Raw genomic sequence first — 24063 nt, 5'->3', positions numbered from 1 at the left:
TAAGCCGCCGCCCCCCCCGGAAAGGGTGGCTCCTCCTTGGGCCACCGGCAGCAGGGCCTCGCCTTGACGCGCGCCCCTCCCCTCCCCTCCCCTCCCGTGGCCCGGGGGCGGGGAGAGCGGCGGTGGGGCGAGAGCTCGGCTCTGCAAGCGGCGCAGACCGCTGGCGTGGGGGGCGCTGCGAGGATTCCCCCTTTGCCTCTCCTCCGACTGCGCCCTGGGCGCGCCGTCCGGTCTGGTCCGATCCGATCCCTTCTCTTCCTTCCTTGCCCGCGCCGATCAAGGCTCCGGAGGAAAGACTTACGCTCCGGATGCCGTTTCCCGGTGGCTTGTGGTGGCTGCTGTGCTGCAGGCAGGGCTTCACCTTGCTCCGGCGGGACTATGGCGAGGCAGGCAAGGGGGTGGCCGACGAAGAGGAAGCCGAGGAGTCCTTCGAGTTGCGCAGCCAAGGCGACGAGGTGAGCGCTGCGCGGGCGGACGGGCGAAACCCGCCCGCTGGGTGCGCCTTCTCTTCGGGGGTGCCCCTTCTGTGGGAGCTGGAAGGCACGCTTCACGTTTATCCTTTATCCGGAGCTTTGGTGGTCATGAAGAAGTGTGTGTTGCCTTCACATGTCACCTCACTTCTCCCCACTCCTTGTTTGGGCTGGGGGGGGGCAGACTTCTGTATTGGGGATAAACTTTTCTTGCTTAGATAGACTTGAAAAGAGAGGGGGGGGCTAATGCTTGGAAATTATCCCCGCGTGTTTGCACTTGCTCGTGTTACTCCCTGATGCAGCATGTAGGAATCCACTTGGAACATGCTCAGAGGCATTCTACGTCGAGTCCTGGCTCAGATTAAAGTGTCGGGCTCAGCATTCTTTATTAGGATCCTAGCTGGAAGTATGGCATCCTTTATACATTCAGATTTATTTAAAATTCATTTCATTTTGGAGGGCACTCTTATGGTATTTGAGGGCAATCTAGCCTGTCGAATAGCTCCATTGTGACCCTACCTCCATTTTGATGTATAATTAACTAATCAGAGAACCATTGGGAAGGTGTGATGCCTCATCCCATTTCTAGGGATCTATTTTATGCAGAATAGGCCAAGCACAGGAGGGAATTGCTGGCAAGGTGAATGGAGGAGGGGGCATTTCCTTTATAATCGTTATATAATGGCATTGCCCATGAATTATGCAGGATCAGCTCTTGTCTTGGCTGTTTGGTTTCCTCTCACTCCTAGTCCCTTGCCTTTTAAGTGTGGGAGAGGAAGGTCAAGGAGAGTTGAGGCCAAGTTTGGCCAGCTTTAAGATGATGGAGATTCCTGTTGGTGGCTAAAGGTGCTTGCCCAAAAAAGCTTTCCAAGAGGTCATAAGGAATGCCTCTGGATTCCTACACACCCAGAGAGAGAGAGACAGAGACAGAGACAGTAGATTTGTTCAGCCCTTTCAAGAAAAGAAGCCAAGTCAGCTGAGATGTGGGTGAAAGATGAATTTGCTGACTTCCTCTATCTACCTTCCTGTTCCTTTTGTAAAGGTAAATCTCCAGAAAGTAGATTCCAGTTGTCTTGGCTTATGGGAGGGTTTTGCGTGTGTGACAGGATGATGCAATATGCTTGTACCTTGGTTGAGTATCATAATCTGGCTAAAGTCCCTTTGATACCAGACAGGTTCAAGAAGCTGAGCTTCAGCTCCGATCAAGCTATAACTGTTGGCTGATACGTTCTGGTTGATACATTCAACTTTTCTAGGTTCTGTTGTTGGGACTGAACTTCTAGTGTTCCCTAAACAGCAGGGCTAGTGGGGTTTGTAGTCCAGATAAGTAACTTTTCCAGGCTGTGGGCTGATGCCACTTGATATTTAGGGTACTGGTGATGCCTGTACTAGGACAGAAAGAACTTGGCCCCGAAGGAAAGCTTCTCTTTGTTTGGCCCAGGACTTCGGATAATTTGTTAATGGCGTCAGTTCTTGGCACAGGCAAAAGGCCAAGCTACCCGCTTGGACAGAACTGGGCTGGCTGGCCAGCTGCAGATCTCCATGGCGCTTGAGAGAGTTGGCTGGATCTGTTGCAGAGATTGCGCATCTGTGTACGGATATGTGTGTCTACCCACACGCTCTTGCTGCTCAGGAGCATCTCTTTCATGCTTTTCCAGTCAGAAAGGCAGGTCCTGTCAAGAGAAACGGGATGCGACACGTTGAGGCAGTGCATTACCCTGGCTGGAAGGAACTGGTTTGGGGGTTCTTTACTTCTTCAGTAAGTGTGCTGTTAGATCTCTGCAGGAGTGGAAGGGCTAGTCTTGAATTGTAGGGAGAGAATCTCACATTCCACTGCCCAATGGGGTTGGTAGGCTTGAGTGGCCAGCACCTCTCAGCATTTGGCTGCAAGGGGTGTGTGTGATTCCTGTTGTCCCTGTAACCCACAAAGAGGGGTAGATTGTCTTGGTGCTTTCAGGGAGGGGGTGACTCTTGACTCTTGAACAGAAGTATGAGAAGGATGTACCATACACCCTGGAAAGCGATATTGGGTCAGGCGCTAAAACAGAGAACAGCTGGCTCAGAGCATGCTATGGTTCTCTTTCAGAGTCCACCGTTCTGAATAGGCTTGCATCAAGGTGTTGCATAGTGTGAGGAAGCCTCCAGAAGTATACCAAGGGGCCATCCACATCATCCTGTTCAAGTAGTTTTAGGAAGCCCATGTGTGGGTGTGATCTCAGCAGGTTTTCCCTTCCTGCCCTTTCTACTCCCCCCCCCCAAAAAACCCCTGATATTTAAAAGAAAATGATCATTAATTCTGGAAGTTCTGTGTAGTTATCCTGGCAGATACACATTTAAAAGGACCACTTTACAGTTCTATATTATAGTCTTCTATGACAGCCTTCTCTAATCTGCTGCTCTCCAAATGCCCATCTGTGATTGCTGATTGTGCGGTCAGGAGACGATGGCATTTGTAGTCCATCATATGTGGAAAGCCGGCATGATGGAAGAGGCCAGTCGGAGCCCTTGGTTACTAACTGTAGAAATATCAAGTGCAACGATTTCAGTCAAGAGCAACTTTTGGGTGTCTGTCCTCTGCTGACTAATTTCACAAGGTGACCCAATGTTTTAATATGTGTGGGGGTGCATGGGTCTTTTTCTCTGCAGTCCATTCTGTACATTTCTCTCATGTCTCCTCAGTGGTTTTCCTTCTTCTAAACAGCATAATCCCAAATACTAAGAAGACATCCTAGCAGCTCACAGATAACCTTTGAACTTGTGCGTAAACCTGTTGGAACTGTCTTCTCCCCATGGGATTCTGTGCAGAGGCCGAGCTCTGTTAGGTGTGTGCTTGCCACTTCAAAGATACCTTGTCAAGCTGGAGAGACTAGATCCTGAAATTGGTCACCCGATATGCATCCAAAGCATGTGCTGTAGTGGCATCTGCGGCAGTCACCTTTGCACACTCTCCAGCGATTTAAGGAAAGCGATTCAGAAGCATAGGATGACCCATAGATGCTGTCTGGGCTCATACCCACAGAGAGAGCCCCATGTGTGACAGTAAAGAGGCAAAACTCAAAGAAAGAGAAGGTGGTTGTAATAACAGGGCTAGAGTTTAAGAATTTTTTTTTTTAAATTACATCTTCCAGATCCCCTTAACCAACATGGCTAGTGGCTGGTCTGGGGACATTTTGGGAGCTGTAATGGGAGTCAGGGGGAACCACTTTCTCAAGCTCTGAATAGAACCCCTTGTGGAGTGATTCTCAACCTTGGGTAACTCAGGTGTTCTTGGACTGCAATTCCCAGAAGCCTTCACCACCTGCTGTGCTGGCTGGGGTTTCTGGGAGTTGCAGTCCAAGAACACCTGGGCTATCCAAGGTTGGGAGCCCTAGTGGTTAGTTGGATCAGAGAGGAAGAGCCTCAATTCAAGCCAGATTGCTTTTCTGGCGCCTTGTCAGCAGTAAGGGGTGTGGGCAGAAAGAGCTTGACATGGCAGTGTCATTTGCAGGTTTGGTAATGATGCCCCTGAGGGATCTCATCCTGATAGGATTTCACTTGTAAAACAGCAAGGCTGTGCCAGTCTTTGAAAAGGGCAGCGTCTGAGTTTTCATGCTATCTCGTTTCCCATTGAGTGGTTTCTGTTCAAGTCCGTTGTCCTAAGCATGTGATTTAGTCCAAGGCTTTCTGGTAGAGGAACAGAAGGTGCTGGTTTTGGGGAGCATCATCCACAGGAATCTATAGGTTCTATACAAGAGCCAAGCATCTTTCTACAAGCCAGCTGTGACATTTAAACCCACCATAATAGTGCGACTGGTATTCTGTACATTTAGTAACACAAATACCACAGTCTGATGAAATTGTGTATACTTCGATTTTAGCTTTATTAAACAATATTTACATTGTTTTTTTGTTGGAAAAGTGAATTTGAGTCTGTAGGATGCTTTTAAGAATGCAGTCATTGAAAAGTTTTACAAAATTGGAACAACATTTAACTGTTTTTCAAAAAGTATGCACGTTGAACTTTTGATATGACATGCATTCTCATAGGCTAGCTGCTAAAGTCTATTTCTCAAGCAGTTTTTCCAAGATGGATTACTAAATGGCTCAGCCTTTGCAAATGCAGTGTTGGGGTTGTGATGCCTGATGAAGCCATATTTTTGTCATGACGTCTTATGCCTTCATTTGAAGCAGAGATGGGCAACTTGCAGCCCCAGCTTCACATATATTTTAATTGCATTTTAATTATTTTGCCCTTTTATTTTGCCTTTTTATTGTATTTTAAATGCTGTAAGCCACCCAGAGACCTTCGGGTAGTGTGGGCGGCATATAAGTTAAATAAATAAATAAATAAATAAATATATGACTCTCAGTCTGATTTCATGCCCACTGTAGGAGCAGAGGAAGAAAAAGTAAGTGAGGGGGTTGGGGAGAAAGAAGAACCCAAGGAAAACCCTAAATGGACAGAACAAAAGGAGGAGAGGAGAGGAGAGAGAGAGGGTGATCAGTTGAAATCAATCTACCAGTCCCTGACGTATTTCTGCACAGGAATGAAGCCTTTATCAGAAAAGAAATGTAGGAAAGAAAACACAGCGCTAATTTAGGATCCTCAGAATGGCGAAGAGGGATCATTTTGGTGGCCCTGCGGGCTAAACTGCAGAAGCCTGTGCTGCAGGGTCAGAAGACCAAGCAGTCGTAAGATCGAATCCACGCAACGGAGTGAGCACCCGTCGCTTGTCCCAGCTCCCGCCAGCCTAGCAGTTCGAAAGCATGCAAATGCAAGTAGATCAATAGGGACCACCTCGGTGGGAAGGTAACAGCGTTCCGTGTCTAAGTCGCACTAGCCATGTGACCACAGAAGATTGTCTTCGGACAAAACGCTGGCTCTATGGCTTGGAAACGGGGATGAGCGCCGCCCCCTAGAGTCGAACATGACTGGACAAACATTGTCAAGGGGAACCTTTACCTTTATGACATGCAGTCATGTTGTCACAAGTAGATACCACTTTTTAATTCACATTTTTAAATAAAATCCATAATTTGGTAAGTTACCAGACTAATTACACAGGTAGCCTATAGTAGATGCCAGTTGCTTTTAATTCTTTCCAGCCCTTTGCAGTACAGACTTTCTGTTTGAAATATTTGAACTAAAGGTAGTTTTTTTTTAATAACCGCAAAGGCTTGCATACCAAGAGGGAGTATCAAGCTCCACCCTCCATTCCTGCACCCAGATTTTACTCTGGAGTCTTAGCTTGTTTCACTTGATCGGCGAAGATAAGTGAACTGAACAAGTATTCTCCTGCAGAGGGACTTGTTCAGTTTCCCTTCCTTTTGAATTTGAGCTAACTGGTGCAAAGAACAGTCGAACTTTTAAAAGCCTATCTGAGCCTTGTCATTATACTCATGCACTCCTGCTGGAGAGAAAGATCACTTGCCAAGGCAGGGAGAGCTAGTTGGCCATCACTTGGCAAAGGTTTTGGTGTAGAATCTTGAGCTGCTTCTTGAGGGTGTGTTTCAATAGATGGTAATTAGTGCCTGATTCCCAATGTGGTAAGAGTGATCAAGTAGCGCTCTGGACAACAGAGTTTGAATCCACACTCAGCCATGGAAATTCACTGGGGGAGCAGAACTGGTAAAACCACTCCCTATTAAGGTTGCTATGAGTTAGTTCCAACTTGACAGCACAGAGCATACACACACCTGTGACACTGGCAGCCTGATCCTGCTGGGAAGTAGAACAAGAACCATTATATGATTAGAGGAGTCTCAAATTCTGGTGGGTTCACATTGCTGTTGAGGAGCAAACAAAGTCTCTTGGAAGCACGGTGCCTGAACTAGTCATAGGTCACAAAGTCTCCTGCCTGTTTGAACAGGGCTGTAAGGCCGGTTCATTAACCCTATATACACACATACTTACTGCCAACAATGCAGAGTAAGCACAAGCAGAGGCTGCTGTCAGTATTGCAGGCTGTGAAGCTCCTGCCTGTGGCATATTCTGGCTCTCAGTGAAGCAGAGCAGGCCAGACTAGGCCTTCTGTCACATGAAGATACTTGATAACAAGGAGATCTTGGCTTTTTGGCAGCTGTGAGGTCCAGCTGTGGGTTTCCCTTTCCTTGACAGCCACAGAGCTGATGCCCAGTACTGGAAATAGAGATATTTATTTAATATTAGAGATTGGCACAAATTTAAAAAAAAATGAATAATCAGATTTGTTCAGAAATCCCTAATTTGTTGATTCGTATTCGTATGAATCCATGCCCCTAACAAATCATTAATCAATGAATTTTTAGTAATTTTTGATTTTTTTTATTCATTTGGCTATAAAACACCCCCCAGGGCACCTAGAGGGACCAGAATTGCAAAGAAGCTTCCCCTGAGACTCTTCTATAATCCCTCCAAGTCTGGTGAAGGTTGACCTTTCCCTAAGCCAGCTTGCTAAAGGACACTTTCCTCGGGGGACCCACTTTATTGGTTTTTAACTTGGATGTCTGAAACCCAGACTTCACCAGACTTGGAGGAATTGTAGAAGAGAGTCAGTAGAAGTTTCTCTGTGATTTTGGTGTTACTAGGTGCCTGGGGGGGCGACTTTCCTGGAGGTTCCTCCTTGTGGGTGAATAATTTGGACATCCGAAACCCAAACATCACTGAACTTACAGGGCTTGTAGAGAAGAGTCAGGGGAAGATTCCCCGTAAATTTGGTGTCTCTAGGTGCTTGGGGGGCATTTTATAGGCTTTTAAAGTAAAAAAAAATTCATCAGAAAAAAAAATAAATTCATGATTTGTCAACCTTGATAAATCATGAATCAAAATGAATTACCATTTTTTTTTATTCGTTCCCATCTCTATTTAATATTTATAAACTATTCATATGTGGAAATGTCAAAGCAGTGCACAGCGATGATATACACAGGGCCTAACTGCACAAACAATACATACAAGATTTGTATCATCTGTGAAATAGATGGTAAAAGGAGAAACTTGCTGTCTTTTCAGTTTGCATGTCAATCTGAACACTGTTGTAGCATGCCAGGGTTTTGAGGGAATGGCGTGCCACCCTCTTGAATAACCTGCTCAACCACAGAGTGGACTTCAGGAACCAGGAGGGCCACTCCAGTTGACTTCAAGAACCAAAGAGATATATGGGGGAGAAAGCAGTCTCTTGGCTAACCTGATCCAAAGAGATGCCATGAAGGTACTCCAGGGAGTGGAGAAAGAAAAGACAAACAAGCTTTATAGATCTTCCTAACTTTGGTGTTGAGCAGGGTGGCTGCTATGCAGAATGGGTGTTTCTGGCGGTCAGTGTACCCAGACATTTGCATAGTCCCCCACCACTCTAAATGTGCTCAGAAATTATGCTTTACCAGGAAAATATAGTACTGATAAATATGTACTGAAAGAAAGTGCCTGGGTGCATTTATCCTGCAGATTTTGGGGGAATTTTTTTAAAGATCTCAAGTCCAGTGGCCATATTTGCCAGGAGAATCGGAGAGTTGTAGGTGAAAAAAGAGACTTTTTGAAGCACTGATAAAAACATCCCATATTATAATTGCATTCATAAAATCAAGACTATTTATCCAAATAGTATATAATTTGGCATGGAGAATTCCCTGGATGAGAAATAATGTCTGACTAAATGGTAAGTTAAAAAAGTAATAAAATGGTAGAATTAAACAGTTTTAAAAGTTTCCATGGTGATGTAGAGGTCACATTTGCCACCAAGGTCTCTTGCTCCCTTATTTCCATTTTCTACTTTTCATGGTTTTGAGTATACTGTACAGTATATACCGTATTTTTCGCTCCATAAGACACACCTTTCCATAAGACGCACCGATTTTTTAGGAGAAGAAAACAGGAAAATATAATCTGTTTTCTTCGCTCCATAAGATGCACAGACTTTCCACCCCCCTGTTTTGTGGGAAAAAAGTGCGTCTTATGGTGCGAAAAATACGGTATATAAAAATTATGTTTGTTTCATGGTTCTTTTATTTATCGGTTTTGTGGAAAGCCACTGGGAATAGTTGAAAAGATACGAAAGTTCTAATTTAAATAGCGTAAAGGGAACTCGTTAGACAATTCAGGTCTGGCTGAAACTTTTAGTGGAGTCAATTTCCCAAAATGCGTGTGGGAAAGCTGAGCAGGCTGGAGCAGAGAGCATAGTGAAGCAGTTTGAGGACATGTGAAGTAGCCATGTGCCACTTTACATGCTATTTTGTGAGTGTGAACCTTATAAGTGAAGCAGTGCTGCTACTGTGTGAGAAGACGGGTTTTCAGTACCTCAGTGCACAATATGTATCAGTACTACAAATCCTGTAGCTTCAGTATACGTTAAATGCTCTTTTATTGCTTATTTCAATCAATGAATTCTTAAGAAAAAAGAATTATTAGTTTAAATCAGTCTTGCTTATGTACTCAGAAACATGGAAATTCAAAATTTAGTTTGAACACATTTAACAAGTCTGCATAATGTTCTGGATTACTGTTTCCGTGAAATTAAACTAGCTTCCCACAATATAGTAACCTTCGGATGATTGAGTTGTCACTTTTTTTTTCCAATCCTGGGCGATTTAGTCCAGAATGCCGGGAAGGAACCAGATTAAGGAATACTGATTTTGGCTCTTCCATGATCTTTCAATCTCAGGTCTCTTCCACCACACACTGGAGCAATCCTGGCACAGTGCTTTTTCAATAAGTTTGTAAATAATAAGCTGTGTTTGTAAATTCAGAACTCTTGGGTCCTTTTGGGGAGAAGGGTGGCATAGAAATGTTTTAAATAAATAAATAATAAAAGTCTTGATTTTGAGAGATTATATTGCAAAGTAAGTCTTAAACTGTTAAACTGTATGTGTTTAAGCAGTAGTAAGGCCAACTTTTTTCTTTAACCTTTTGAATCTTTGCTTTACTCTGCTTATAAATTCTCATCAATTAGCTCATTTTAAACCAAACCGGGGTGGTGCAAAGTTCAGTCATTTAGTAGTTAAGCAGGATTTGCCTCTCCTTTTTCTTCTTTGCCTTTTGCCTCGTAATGATCCAGGCATTTGCCCCAACGGCTGACTGTCTCCACTTCTATGTTCTCCTATGCATCCTCCACCTATTCACCTTTTTTATCCATCTCCTTCAGTACAGCCCACTTCTGTTGCCGCCCTGGGGGACTTTTAAGGAGAAAAGACAGGGTAAAAAAAAATTTAAATAAATAAATAAATTGTATTCTCTTTTATTGAAATGGCATATTTCCTGCCTCCATTCTGTTCAGTGTTCTCATCAGTTGCAGAAGATGAGAGTTGAGGACTGATTCCTCCGTAAGTGAGGATAATAAGTAAAACTGTGGGATGTGTTGAGATAGCGTAGAGGTAAAACAGCAGCATTTCAGATTTTAGTGCCAGTACTTTGTGCATCAGAATGAGTTTGTTAAGTCTTTCATTTCTTCTCTATAAACCAATTGTTTATAGACCAATTGGTTTATAAGCCAATGGCAGCTGATGTAATTCCGACTGTGATAAATACCAAGCTTGGGGAGGACAATAATTTCTAGAGCCTCTGTTTTGGAATCTGTAGTCAGCACAAGTAACTTTTGCAAACTCTAAGTAAATAATTGGATGTTAGGAAGGGGGTTCCACTCTTTCTTTCTTTCTTTCTTTCTTTCTTTCTTTCTTTCTTTCTTTCTTTCTTTCTTTCTTTCTTTCTTTCTTTCTTTCTTTCTTTCTTTTCTTTCTTTCTTTCTTTCTTTCTTTCTTTCTTTCTTTCTTTCTTTCTTTCTTTCTTTCTTTCTTTTCTTTCTTTCTCTCTCTCTCTCTCTCTCTCTCTCTCTCTTTCTTTCTTTCTTTCTTTCTTTCTTTCTTTCTTTCTTTCTTTCTTTCTTTCTTTCTTTCTTGGCAAGCGTCAGAAGGTAAGAAATCCTGTTGGAAATTTTTAATTCCTCACCTTGGCCCAGCTGCCAGCTTGGTTTCATTGCTGGAACGAGCATTCCATACTGTGCTTGATGGCCGTTGCCCCGTCTCTCTGCCCCTGCAGGACTCTGACAGTTTATGCCAACTTGAGCTGTGTTCTAACAGGTGTTCTAATGCCAGAGGACAGTTGGTGCCCTGTCCATTACTCAGTACCTGTTGCAGCCGCTCTCTGTTTCCCCTCACTCAGACTGGCTTTATATTTAGTTTCTCCTCCTGTCCCCCCCCCCCAACCCTCCCCAGGAACACACTCAATGTGTTCTTTGCTTTAGTTGAACGGTGCAGGGCTTATGTCTAAACTGCATGTTGTGTCCTGCACTTTTTACCAGTTCTCATAAATTCCATCCCGGACTTCTTTTCAGAAATGACTTACTGTATTTATTATTTCTATTTATATCTTGCCTTCCCTCAAAGACAAGAAAGAAGAACAGGGTGGGTAACTAATAGCGCTAAAACATCCAGGCATAGAATAAAACTTGCCAGTTTTGGTCGGGTTGAGGGGTTCCCTTACATGAGGTCAGGTTTCCCGTTCCTTCACCCAGAACCTGTTTTGCCCTCGTGTTGTGCCACCCCCACTCGCAGAGGAAGGAAGCCTTGGCTACAATAGGACTTTGTTTGCCTGTATCTTACTCAGCAATGTGCTTGTGCAATTCTGCACAGTCTGGAGCCCAACGCCAAGGTCAGTTGAGGATACAGGAACCCGTTCAGTTGCTGGAGCTTGCGGGATGTGTGTGTGTCTGTGTGTGTGTGTTTGTGTGTAAGGGGGGAAGGGGGAATGGCTAGCCAGACTGTGGCCTGGGAGGGGCAGTAGAGCCGACGAAGCAGCCTGGGAAAGTTGCAGATTAATAATTCATTTCCTTGTGTGGTTGGGAAATGGGAATGGGTAGGCGGCTGTGTGTCCCAGTGTTATTATTATGCATTCCCATTCTTTCTTCCAGCCAGCCTCCTGTTTTAGAGTAGATAAACAGCAATACTGCAGGGAGAGGGTGTTGTTGCATGTTTTGATACCCGGTGTCTGTAAACACTTCAATGCCTCAGTTGCCTGTATATTAGGCTTTCTCACAACAGCTGTATGTAAAGTTGCTTTTGAGTGCTGATGGTGTTCCCCTTTCTCTCCCCCTCCCCATCGCTTTCTAGGGACCTACATTGCAAGTGACCCTCACTCAGCCCAGTCGTGCTAGCAGTGGTTCTGAAAGGTGAGCAGTGATGGGTTGCGATGTATGGGTGGGTGGGTTTTGAGCAGAAAAGAACAGCTTTCCAGGGAGGATGTGTGCATGTGCTTGGTGGTGGGGAGGGAGCTGCCCGCCATATACTGTCACAGTCCTGGCTCCTGTCACCTCCACTATAGAAAGATTTGATTATTTGCCCTAGCTTTCACCCTTTCCAACTGTAGCTTCCCAGAGCCCCACAAATCGGCTGCCTTGCTTGATTGTTGTCGTCTTTGATGCCTGCTTGGGTCTCTATCTTCAGGTCCCATGCTGGTTGTTTGATAAATCTGGAAGCAAAAGACTGATGAGGTAAATGTAGTCACTACATTTTAAGTACGGTATGAGTGTGGCTACCCTCAGTTTCATGCCATGTCATTGTTCCTTCTAGTTCTAGATTTGTATGAATTGGCAGCAGTTGCTACAGGAAAAACACATTTTTTAATCTGAAAGTGTTGTTCCCTAATCCCAGACATCCAGGGATGATTTTGTGAGACAGACACTCTTTGCATGTTTAGAAGTAGTCTGCTTGTCATGATTATTTCATGTTCTGGGCTAGGATTAAGCCCTGCCATTGAACAGAATTTCTGAGGCTCTGCCCTGCTCCCACTCTGTATCTCTAAGAACATCTCTTCTCTTCGTTCCTTAAGATTTCAATTCTTTCTTGGCCAGAAAGCTGCTGAGGGAGAAGAGAATTCATGGGAAGAATTCTGTCTGGTGACCCACACACCTCCTGCCCTGCTTCCAGCTAATGGTTCCCAGCTGGGCCCAGGCCTAGCTAGAGAGGAAGTGACTGCTGTGGCTCATCTCTTGCCAGATGGGGCCTGGGAAAAGACATGTTTCTTTTGAGGCCGAGGACCTTGTGATTCTTTTTCTAGGGATTGGGTGTTCTTGGCCATAGCTATGGTCAGCTCCTGGGGGAGGGAGGCTGAGGAGTCCTTGCAGGGCAGCCTAGCTGGGAACAGCCAAAGCTTAGAGCAGAGAATGTGAGGAAAGCCCACGAGTGCCACTTAATTTGTATTTGATCCCCAGAGCCTATTTTTAACACTAGACCAAATGCAGCTAGAATCAAGGAAAAAGTGCCTCTGTGCATCTGCAGCCATGATTTCTCCTAATTTTGTACCCTGTCTCCGTGATCCTCTGAGAAACTTCCAGGTCAACAGGTTTAGCTTTAGGTAGGCTCATTTTCCAGCAACTCTCATCCTAGAGTGGCTACAAGTCTCATTTTGCTGAGGGTTGCGTATCTTCCACCTTCTTTAGAAAGCAGGAATCTGTGGGGCTTGTGTCCCAGAGGTGTGCTCTCATGGGGGAGTGTATCTCTGCCTTTCCTGTTCCTTTTTCTTCCCTTTTCTTTTTCTCTCTCCCTTCTCCCTTTGTCCCATACACTCACACACTTTTCTGTTAGACAGTTTGGCCAGCATTCTCTCCTCTTCTGGACTCCTTCATTTCCCAAATTCTTGGCAGCCCTTCTGTATAAACAGCTTATTTTTAGTCTGAGGTTAACAGTGCAAGTTCCCTCAGCCCACTTTCCCACAAACATGGAAAGAAGGGGTGTAGGAGGTTGTCTCCCCATCTCTTTCCTTCAAAAAATAAAGTGCAGAGGATGGAGGTGGGTGTGGCAGAAAAGGTTCTCTGAGGGGACAACATGAAAATGAGAGCAGCAGTTTTCATTCTTTACCAACTGGGCCAAGACTGGTAAAGGTCTATTCATTCCTGTGTTCTGTACCAAATATTTATATGTCAGGATTGCTACTGTGGTGATGCACTTTAGGTCATGAGGCCAAACGGCACTGAATCCCAACCAGGATGTGAAGAAGTTACTTTTTAGGTATGCAGGCTTCGGGACTTCTGTGAGTTGTAACCTATAAAAGTAACTTGCCCTAAGCTTTGGTCCCAAGCTACCTATTGCAGCTCTGAAGTAGATCACAACAGAAGCTGGACTACCATTTTCTTTTTAATGCCAAAGGAACATGTGTTGAAGGAGAAAGTGGAGTGGTGTGCATTGTAGTCCAACGCAGGAAGGAGACACCCAAATTAGAGAAGGCTAATCTATAATCTTGGGTTGTGGGAAAAAGTTCAGCATCCTCCCCACCTGTGTTCTATTCCCCAGTCCAGGTTGATGCCTCCATCACCTTACCAGTTTGTTACCCTCAGGTCTTTGCCAGTGTCTGATGAAATGCACAGTCTTATCACAGAGAAGAAGCATGGAAGGGTACGAGACGAACCTGATGCTATTGTGAAAGGTGGGATTTTGTGCTGTATAACCCACATATGAGAACCAGGACTCCTTTTATTAATTTCTAATTCCAGGCCTATCAGCTTGCCATTCAGTCTTTTATGTGGGGAGAGTGTCCTCAAGAAGGAGTTTAAACTTGTGTCTAGGAAGGAGGATCAGTAGATAGACTGTGGGCTGGTCTTTAATCAGGCATGCCTGCCCCCTCCCCTCCCTTCCCTTCCTCCCCCCCAGCTGCCTCCAGCTTGCACTTAATCCAAGAGAATTTGAAACCACTCAGTGGTTGCATAAAATGCTGGGCCAGCTGATCACCTCTTTTTACTTCAGCTTGAAAGGAGAACAAAAACCTCTCTACGCGTTCGTGAATGTAATTCATCCTACCGAAAACTATAAAATTATAAAGATACTTTAATAATAATAAAAAGCTTCAGTTTTTAATCTGGAGAAGAAAGGAGGTAACTTGGAATTGGGAAAAGAATGAAAGGCCTCATCTTGCCAACTTTCTGCCCGTCTTCTAGGCTGGCTACAGCGAGAAGTGAGGGGAGGTATAAAGACCCCTTGGCTCCGCCCTCGCAAGTACTGGTTTGTGCTGACTGAGGATTCCCTTGACTACTACAGTGGGTGTGATATAAGTGCCCGCCGTCTTGGGTCCCTTGTCCTTACCAGCCTCTGCTCTGTTTTGTGGCCTGACAAACAGACCTACAAGGAAACAGGTACGTAGTCCATGTATGCCTTTTTGAAGACAGAACCCCAGGCTCCCAGATCCACTGACTTTTATATCCTGAACATCTGTCAGCTCTAGGATCTGTGTGTGGGGAGGTCCGATGCCTCCTGGTTGGTTGGGGTGGGGGAGGGAGAGAGAGTGTTTTTGCTTTGCAGAGGATGGGAATGAGCTCAGCAAGCCAACTGGATTTCTGTTCTTTTGTGTCTGGGCATATCAGCTACAATTTAGTACAGTGGTGCCTCACTTAGCGACGTTAATCCGTTCTGCAAAAATCGCTGCAGAACGAAAACGTTGCTAAGTGATATTAAAAAGCCCATAGAAACGCATTAAAATGCGTTTAATGTGTTCCTATGGGCTAAAAACTGATCTTAAGTGAAAATCATCCATTGCCGCAGCCATTTTCGGTGCCTCTAAAGCGAGGCAACACAGCAGGCGGCCATTTTCTTTTTTCCGGCGGCCATTTTGGAACCACCGATCAGCTGGCTAAAAATAGGGGCTTTGCGATGATCGCTTCCCCGTGATCATTGCAAAGCAAATTTTCCCCATAGGGGCCATCACAAAGCGATCGCTTTTGCGATTTCAAAAACAGCGTCGCAAAGCGATTTCGTCGTAAAACGGAAGGATCGCTATGCAAGGCACCACTGTACTGTACTTGGAAATGTTACTTTGGGACTGCAATTTCCAGACTGTCCCAGCTGGCTAGGGGATTCTGGCAGCTGTAGTTTTAAAAAGGTAGCTTTCAAAATCCCTGCTGCTGTTGTCACTGTGGGGTTGGAGCAAAGACTGAAAGGCTGCACTGTCTCCTAGGTCATCGCACTTGTGTGTTTCTATTGTTATCACTGGTTCTCCTACTTCTCCAGGATACTGGGCTGTGACGGTTTTTGGCAGGAAGCACTGCTACCGGCTCTACACAGAACACTTAAACGAGGCTGTTCACTGGGTTTGTGCGCTGCAGAAGGTCATTGTGAGCAAGGCCCCTGTGCAGACACCCACACAGATCCTGATGTGTGACATTGAGGTGAGGAATGTGGGAAGGAAACCGCTGGGCTGAGTATAAGGGTTTACCACTGGAGCTGGAAGTGTGCCCAGAAGCCTGAATGTGCCAGGAGTCCATCTGGCATGCAGGATGTAAGAGAGTTCTGTAGAAATGCATAAGGAATATGTAGAAGCCAGTGGTGTGATTTCTGAAAACAGGAAGAGACAATCTTATATGGAACACCTTACAAGGGTGATGGGTATCTTAATCCCCCTGTGGTATGTGCTGCTTTGATTCCAAAGTTGATAGGTATTAATTCTGTTTTAATTTTTAAAGCTTAGAACTTTTGCTAACGATTGTGTTTTAGGGATTGTTTTCAAGTAATGTAAAACTATAAATGTCTAAGCCAGCCTTCCAGTTGTGTTGAACTGACTTCCCGTCATCCATGTGGTATGACAGGTGTTGTTCAGCGTAGCTGGAAGGCATCAGGTGGAGAAGAGTCATCTGAGCTGTGGAATGAGGATTCAGCTTTAATCAGAGAGGTGTAGCACGTGTTAATTACATTCATTCATGGTCACTAATGGCCAGAATCTTGTTACTTAATGCTCACTGGCTTCAGCTGAAACAATGTAAGTTGCTGTGGCAAATTGCTGAGGAGGTGCTCCTATTTCTCATTGCACATCAAGTCACACAACTGGTGCACAACAAGAAATACAAGCCTCAGCTTCTTAATTAATGGCAATTTAACACAGTAATTTTTGCCTTTTGACTTTGGTTGTCAAGCATAATTAAGAGGATTCTGGTTGCTATATTTGGGAATAATGGGTGGAAGTTTAGCCGAGTTCCTTTTGTGGAATTGTAGGTCATTCAGCCTGTTGCTGGAAGCCGATGTGCGCTGGTTCAGCAACCTCCAGCAGGAAGCAGAGTGCTTCTATGCTGGCCCCTTTCAGTGCATACAGATGGCCGTTTCGTAGACTGGGGCGGTAATTCTAGGAATTCTGCCTGCCCGTTCTGGATCCCATCCTGTGTTGAGAGTTGCCTCAAGGTTTATTCCCAGAATGCTTCTCATATGCTTTAACTTCTCCTCCCTCTCCTAGGAGAACCGCAACAGCCCAGAAGTCCTAGAACAAATCTATCATAACAATCCCATTCTGTGCTACACGGCTGGCCCACTCTATGCACCACTGCTGCCTTTCCCGTATGCAGGTGAGCCCCCTCAATCTGGGGGATTGTTTTTGTCAGATTTTCTCATTGTATGGTTTGGGCAGTATCTGGCTCAGCCGAGCTCAGCTTGCAAAGCTGAAGATAGGGACAAGCAGCTGGATGGATTGAGGGCTTGAGGGCCAACTTGCCTCCAGGCACCGTCTACAGCAGGGCTGGGGTTGGTCTAAAATAGCCATTTAAAAACAACAGAGTTTTTATTTTTGGAATTTTTCTGCATGGGGAATCTTGAGGGATCACCCCAGCCTCTCAAAGCAAAAGCTGCTGCTCCTGGAGGCATCTGCGATTAGAAACAGACCTACTCTGGCTAATCTGTAGGTCTATAGAATCCTGGATTTTAAATATGTATTTCTAAAATTAAAGATTCTTTACTGGGGTGAGCTTGGGAGCCTCAAAAGTAAAACTCCTCCCCGTCCCTGTCCTAGCAGGGCCTCCATATGTCTTGGAATTGTGACTAAAGGCCCGTTTGTCTCCTGGCTTGTGTTCTGCAGCTCCTGGTGGCCAAGGTTATGCAGGGCTTCGTGACGAAGCTGTTAAGCTCTTCCACTCCCTGCAGCAGCTGGAGGGGGTTCGAGAGCCTGCTCTTCTTATGCAGGGGGTGCTTCAAACGTGCCATGATCTCCCGCCCCTGGTGGATGAAATCTACTGCCAACTGGTGAAGCAGACCACGGAACCACCTGTGCCAGGGGCACCTGCAAACCTGCGCTACTGGCAGCTGCTCACCTGCATGAGTTACACCTTTGTGCCTTCCTTGCCTGTCCTGTGCTATTTGCAGTTGCACTTGCAGCGGTGAGCCTGGGGTGAGGGGCTGTCTTTGCATGAAGAGGTCTAAGGTTTATTGTCATATACTTAGCTTAGAAAAAAGCCTCTCCCATCAATCTGGTGGATATATTTTCCTTTTCTGATCAGTGCAGTCTTCATCCATAGAAGTAAAGGAATGGTATCCTTCTCAGAGCTTGGGGAAGCCTTCTCGGTGCTTAAGATCATCCGCAGAGGCCCTCCCCTCTGTTCCATTGCCAGTGCAGGCACAGTTGATGGGGACACAAGAGAGAGCCTTCTCTGTGGCTGCTCCCAGGTTATGGAATGCTGTCCCGAGGGACATCAGGTGGTTCCCCCCCCCCTTTATCCTTCCACTGACAGCTGAAGACCCACCTTTTCAGGCAGCCTTTTAACAATCCTGAGTCCCTGAATGCCATTTTTTTAGTGAATATGTTTTTTTTTTTACATTTTACCTGTTAATTATTCAATTGTGTTTTAATCATTTTTATAATTTAATTGATTTTTAATGTATATTTTACGCTGTTTTAAATTTTATTCTAATGCTGCAAGGTGTCTTGAGTCTCCTTATCAGAGGTTGCCTATAAATAAGACAAATAGAATAATAAACAGAAAGTTCTTTTGGGGGCGTATAATTCCCAGAATGCATGTAGTTTTCCCAGCCCCCAAAAGAAAGTTTCTCTGGCTCTGGTTTTCTCTTCTCAGCCTATGTTTATATTCAGAGATGGTATAACTTCAGTTATCACATAGTAGCTTTCAAATTAGGGGAAGGGCACATGTCCATCATTATTCTTGTATTGTCTCAGATGTTACATACGTACATACATTTTATTATTACGGCATCGAGCCATACAAAATTGAATACATAACTTCATAGACAGGCATGTACTACAAAGCCATACAAGAGGTAAAAATAAAGGATAAAAAAAGGGTAAAAAGCTAAAAGGATAAAAGGTAAAACTGCTAAAAGATAAAAGGTAAACCGTTGAGGAGAGTGGCATATATATTCATACAAAAGGTAAAATGTCTAAAAACAGCTAAGAATGTCTAAAGCAGCAAATATAGCGATGTATGGCCAAGGTCTAAGGGTTGAGCTATGTAAACTAGCCCACAATCCCTTGTGTTGTGCTTGCTTTTAACTTAGCCTGCATGTATCCAAACTTTCCCTTGATTTTTGAATGATGGAAAGAGACAGATTTCAACTAATAGAGAAACTGATGTCAAAAGTAAAATTAAAATCATATACATATCTACTCAGGAATAAGCAGCACCATAGGACTAACTGAAATTTTGGGCGGCATGCTACAGCAGACAGACTAGTCTCAGATGTTGTTGATAGACAAGAAACTAAGCAGGAAGTTCATTGATCTGGCAAATGATAGCAGTAATGTGTAATTTCATTAGGGGGACTGTTGTACTAAGTAGTAAGCAAGGCGTCCATTAATGAAACTTTCACCCAATGTCTTCCTTGTTTAACAACCAGCATTTCCTTGTCCCCCAATAGAACAGAGAAACGGTTCCCAGACTCAGAGATGGCCCAGTATGGACACTTTATTACAGAAGCTGTGCACAGGACCAAAGGGCGTGAGTGTGTACCCTCTTTGGAAGAAATTGCAAGACTTATAGGACGGCAGGAAATGGTGTGCACTGTGCAGAGTCCTAGCACTGCCACCTGCCAGGTGGCCATCGCCTCCCACACTACAGTCCAAGAGGTAAGCAGAAGCCAGAGGAGCTTAAATCAGCTGGGAAGGCAGACAAGATGGCTTCAGTTTGTAGAAAATTCCCTTCCTTGGGTGGCTTGCAGGTTGCAGAGTTGTTGCTGATCTCAAGCAATGGTACTGCTTCCATCCTTGGAGAGGGAGAAAGTGTTGGAGGATTTCACCTCTGTTCCCAACCAGGAGAGCCAAGAATTCATCTTGCAAACCTCCCCCCACCTCCAGATCTCTCTTTCCTTAGCATGTATGACCCTGTCTGTGTCCCCTTTGCAGCACTGAGTGTCCTCCTGCTGGAAATGGCCAGGCTTCCTGTCACTCCCTTTGTCTCCTCGTCCCAGGTGGCCCGGGAATTGATGTTACACCTGGGCCTGGCCTGTAGCCCCAACTCGTTTGTCCTCTATGAGGAAAGCTGGCAGCATGAGTGTCCCCTTCCCAAGGATGTACTAGTGGCAGATATCCTCACCAGGTTTGAGAAGTAAGTGTCCCTGATATACAACTGACCTTGTGTCTTTGCAGATCTCTAGACAGTACCTTGAAAAATGATGTTTGCCTGATTCGGAATGCCTTACTGTTTGACTGCAGTGAGGCACTCCCTATAAGCAGTAGATATAGAACCTGGCACAATAAGCATATAAACGCAACTCTGCATAATTTACCAAAGATACTATTTTGGCATGACTAGACTGTAGGGGATACACAGTGTGGTGTAGTGGATAGAGTAATGGATTAGGACTCAGGAGGCCCGGATTTGAATCCCTGCTCAGCCATGGAAACTCTTTCTCACGCGTGTGTTTTATATATACAGTATATATATTTTAAAAACTGGTAAAACCATTCCTTAAATAGCTCACTTACCTTGAAAGCCCTATTAGGGTCACTATAAGTCAGTTCCAACTTGAAAGCACCTGACCAAACAACTGGCTGTAGACAAGAAAAGCCTGAATATAACTTTGTTTGGATTTGTGGGCTGTGTTCAGCTCTACCATGAGTGGCCAACTTGCATCCCCCAAGTATCTTGGCCTCCATTTTGAAAACTGTGGCCTGGAAGAAACTGGGAGATGTCGTTTGCCCTCTAATGTCATGTTGTGCATTTTTAGTTCTGAAGACTTTTAAAAAGAAAAGAACCAGAACTGACCAGGACAGAGATTTCTGGAGACAGAGTTTGGGAACTTTGGGGGTGGGTTGAGAGCTTAAAATGCTCCTGGATGCTTTGAGGTTGCTTGTCCTCAATTATACCATAGAGTAATGGTATAAACGGGGAAAGCTTAGGATTGTTTGAGTCTTGTCATCCACCCATCAGAAGTTAACCAGGGTAGGAAGCTTTGCATGGCCCTGTCCTGATGTACTATCTTTGTTTGCTGTGTCTGTGCTAGCTTCAACAGGGAAGAGGCATGCTGGAAGCCCCCTGGAAGACTGTGGTTCAGGCATTATGTCTGTCCAAACATGGACAATGTTACTTGTGAGAGCCAGAAGTTTGCACTGCTGTTTAAGCAGGTGAGGTTAATGTCTGCTGTTCCATACTTCTCTCACTTCTCCTGACAGGTCCACAAACTTTTCTCCCTAGCTGTGTGTCTGTATCTAAAAAGACACTCCACTCTTTTACCATGCTGTGCTTGTAGAACCTCAATGTCACCTTCCCCTTGCTTGGTTCAGCAATTTTGTTAAGCCTACTGTATTCTTGTCTTAGTCCTCTAACCTCATTATCTCGTTACCAGGGGAAGTCTTGCTGGAGCATTGTCTGCTGGACTGTGGGGTGGCTCCTGTCTGGCACAGCAACAGGTGGAGCAGTAGGAACATCTGCGCAGCCAACTGCAGGAACAGGCCATGTTTCTGATGGAGGCTACCAGGGTCAAATAGAAACAATTGCAGTAGATGAGACAAGAAGAAGCCATGGCAGCCTACCTCAATCTGGTGGGCGAGTAGCTGGCCTTTGGCTCTGCTCTCTTTGATGTGAAGGCTCTAGGTAAGTTTTTCCGTACATTTCTATACTTACAAGATTTAGGTTGTGCACACGGGAGATCAACCATAAAAAGTAGGGGTACCTGCTACTTGGGTGAGCAGGTGCCACAAGGAACAGGACAAGAGTTGTAAACCAGTGCTGCTAGCGAGATAAATGTTTACAAAGCATACATACTCAGGGCTCTTCTGATGTGGCACCTGAGATTGGGGAAAGATGTTTTCCCCATTTAGGAAAATGTGGAGTTCAGAAGCAACTACAACAGATTATGAAACTTGGGCCTGTTATTTTGCCATGGACAAATTTTGCTGTAAGATGGCTACACCGGCACAGAAGGCCAAGACTGCCAGCCAATCCAATTTATCCCTAATCCCCACACTGTGTTGCTTTAGACTGCAGGAGGCTAACCCCATGCTCTTTCATATGGAAGGGCATCATATCCTTCACTAGGGAAAACTGGGCTACACTGTATCTAGAGCAGGACCAATCATCATGTATACCTGTCGTAGATACAGGATCCCAGCAGGGAGTGCTGGAACAGTCTATCTTGGGTGTTAATAACACCCACAAAGAACTTAAGTGCTGCTTCTGGTAAAACTCCACAGGCTTAAATATAGTATGTTGTAATTATGTATTTAGAAAAGAACTTGAGAATATCCTGGAGATCAGGTACATTTAAAAACGTGTACTTAATTAGTACTTATCTCTCTATCCTTCCCCTTTCTGCACAGTACTGTTTTTCTTCAGTTGTACAATTTAGGATTTTTGGGGGTTCACATTTTGCCTCCCAAAATGAAAGTCTGTTGACCATCAGAGAAGGACATAGCAACAGCCATCTGGACCGGTAGACGGGTCAGGAAACCTCTGGTGTCCTCCCACAGCTGTCCCTTGGCCATACTTGCTTTTGGCATACTGTGTTTTAAACTATTTGTGTACAACATCATATTAGTAACTTAAATGATACATGGAGTACCAGTGACTTGCTTATAAGAATATGTGAGTTGTTTACATTCAGGCAGAGATGATTGATATTCTTATATTCAAGCATCAACTAAAATTGATTTATTCAAACCAGCAACTTACTTTACTAATAAAATGGAGTACACCTTTTTCAAGAATTAAGAGGCTTTGTGGCAGATTACGCTTCCATCCAGGTTGGCTGAAAGGAAGCTCCAGTCCCATAAAAAGTTATGTTTGCTTTGATTCAAGCATAGGATTTCTGAATGCTCTTTGCAGGTGAGGCACTTGCTGCGTATAATATTTTGTGTCAGTCACCAGAATAATAATTTCTGAAGTCTGCACACATAGGAATGATGCCATTTTGTGTAATTGTTTCAGCTAGTCCTAATGAGGAACTTTGTGGGAATCTCAGCCATTGACCACTGGATTTTGAAATCGCACCCTGCATGCCACTAAAGATCCTTACCTTGTCATCTGTTTCAGTAGTTAATACAATATTCTTCTCCTTCCTTGTGAAATCTTGTCTGCAGTGTACAGCCCTCCTCTCTCTAGGCATCTTGGCTGAAAGATTGAAAAACATACCTTTCTCCTATGGCTGTTTTGTCCTGGGCCTGGCCAAGAGGATGTCAACCAAGTCCAAATTAATACATGCCAAATTTAAGAGTGTTATCCATCCCCATAAGAAGTACTTTACTAGAAGCTGCAGGGGGGGATGTTTAATTAATTAATGTTAAGTATATTTACCCAGTCTTTCTCCTTAAAAGGACCCAAGGTGGCTTTCTCAGTTAAAACAGTCCTCATAATCTGTGGTGTAAATTGAAGTGTACTTAATTTGCACATAAATCCAGCACTGATGCCACTGTATTGTGGGAGGAGAGGGCTGAGATTTAACTATGTGACCACCTTCTGTTTTGCTTTCAGGTGAAGGAGACTGTGTAGCACTTCACACAAGTATGTCCAGCAACAGTCTGCAGTAGACTCCCAGTGGCTACCCTTACAGAGATGGTACTCGGACTGCCAAAATGGAACTCTGCCCAAGCTGACTGACTCCTTTGCCCTGGCAGCAGAATTGTTATCCAGGACCAGTGCCTTCTCCAGTCAGACAGTTGTAGCAGGGAGACCAGTAGTATTTTATGCTCCTAAGGAGCTGATGACTTTGCTTTCTCTCCTGTGTAGAGGCATTCTCCACCCTGATGTATTACAAATAATATTTATATCATTTGAATTGCCATATTTGGTCTCTTTCCTATAATTCTCAGGTAACTTTAGTGCTGTGTCTACATTGCATAGTTTCTGGCCTGTCTATACAAAAGTGCAATGTTTTCAGTCAAGTAGACCACTTATGATATGCCATTAATCCTAGTTTCCATCCAATACTTGGCTCTTGTAAAATTTTATTTTTAAGTAAAGGGGATGGAAGAAGATGGTGGAAAAGTACTTTGTCAAATTTGCTAAAGTATATGCCATTTCCCCCCAGAGCTGAATTTCCTAGCACATCTTAGATGTAGGTTTCAACCTACCCCAAGGCCTGCTACCAAAGCTCGGCTGACAATGTACCAAATATTTTAGGGCAGAAACTGAGCCACAGCTAATAGCTATGTGTTTGAAAAATAATAGTGTCTCTTGCCCTTTTGAGCTGAATTTAAGAGAAGGGTCGATATATTTTTCCTTTCTCTATGGGTAGGGAATGACAGTGATGTGAACCTTACATATTTCATCTCTTCTCTATGTAGGTTACACAGGCTGATGTAATCTATGTATTTGTCCATAAGCTACATCCAAAATAGACCTGCATTTCTGAATACAGAATCACCCATAATGGGCTCTGTGAGCATACAATTTCAAACCATTTCCAATAAAGACCAAAGGAAAAAGAATGACAAGGAGAATTGATTTTTCTTTAGGTG

General features: G+C 44.4%; 1 protein-coding gene across 4 annotated transcripts; it reads left to right on the top strand.

The window, feature by feature from the left end:
• Positions 1-36: 36 nt before the first annotated feature.
• PLEKHH3 (pleckstrin homology, MyTH4 and FERM domain containing H3) lies at positions 37-24033 on the top strand. 4 transcript variants are annotated; one of them, XM_020796076.3, is made up of 12 exons: positions 37-455; positions 11526-11584; positions 13748-13836; positions 14345-14539; positions 15411-15568; positions 16624-16732; positions 17239-17536; positions 19029-19236; positions 19578-19714; positions 20613-20733; positions 20955-21202; positions 23078-24033. In XM_020796076.3, the coding sequence occupies exons 1-11, from the start codon at positions 309-311 to the stop codon at positions 21186-21188; spliced, it is 1755 nt and encodes a 584-aa protein (XP_020651735.3). In that variant the 5' UTR covers positions 37-308; the 3' UTR covers positions 21189-21202; positions 23078-24033. The 4 variants fall into 4 exon arrangements, 2 of the variants coding, with proteins under 2 accessions (XP_020651735.3, XP_020651736.3); XR_013537496.1 differs by having other exon boundaries at positions 159-455; positions 19513-19714; XM_020796077.3 differs by having other exon boundaries at positions 395-455; positions 13704-13836.
• Positions 24034-24063: the final 30 nt, after the last annotated feature.

Source organism: Pogona vitticeps, chromosome 6 (genome assembly GCF_051106095.1).
Source record: "Pogona vitticeps strain Pit_001003342236 chromosome 6, PviZW2.1, whole genome shotgun sequence".
NCBI lineage: Eukaryota > Metazoa > Chordata > Lepidosauria > Squamata > Agamidae > Pogona > Pogona vitticeps.
This window is presented reverse-complemented; position numbering and strand designations above follow the sequence as displayed.

Coding starts and splice junctions, on each gene's coding strand:
- PLEKHH3 (XM_020796076.3), top strand. CDS start 309: ATGCCGTTTCCCGGTGGCTTGTGGTGGCTGCTGTGCTGCAGGCAGGGC. Junction 13,837..14,344: donor ACCTGATGCTATTGTGAAAG/GTGGGATTTTGT, acceptor CCCGTCTTCTAG/GCTGGCTACAGCGAGAAGTG. Junction 20,734..20,954: donor TTGCACTGCTGTTTAAGCAG/GTGAGGTTAATG, acceptor TCTCGTTACCAG/GGGAAGTCTTGCTGGAGCAT.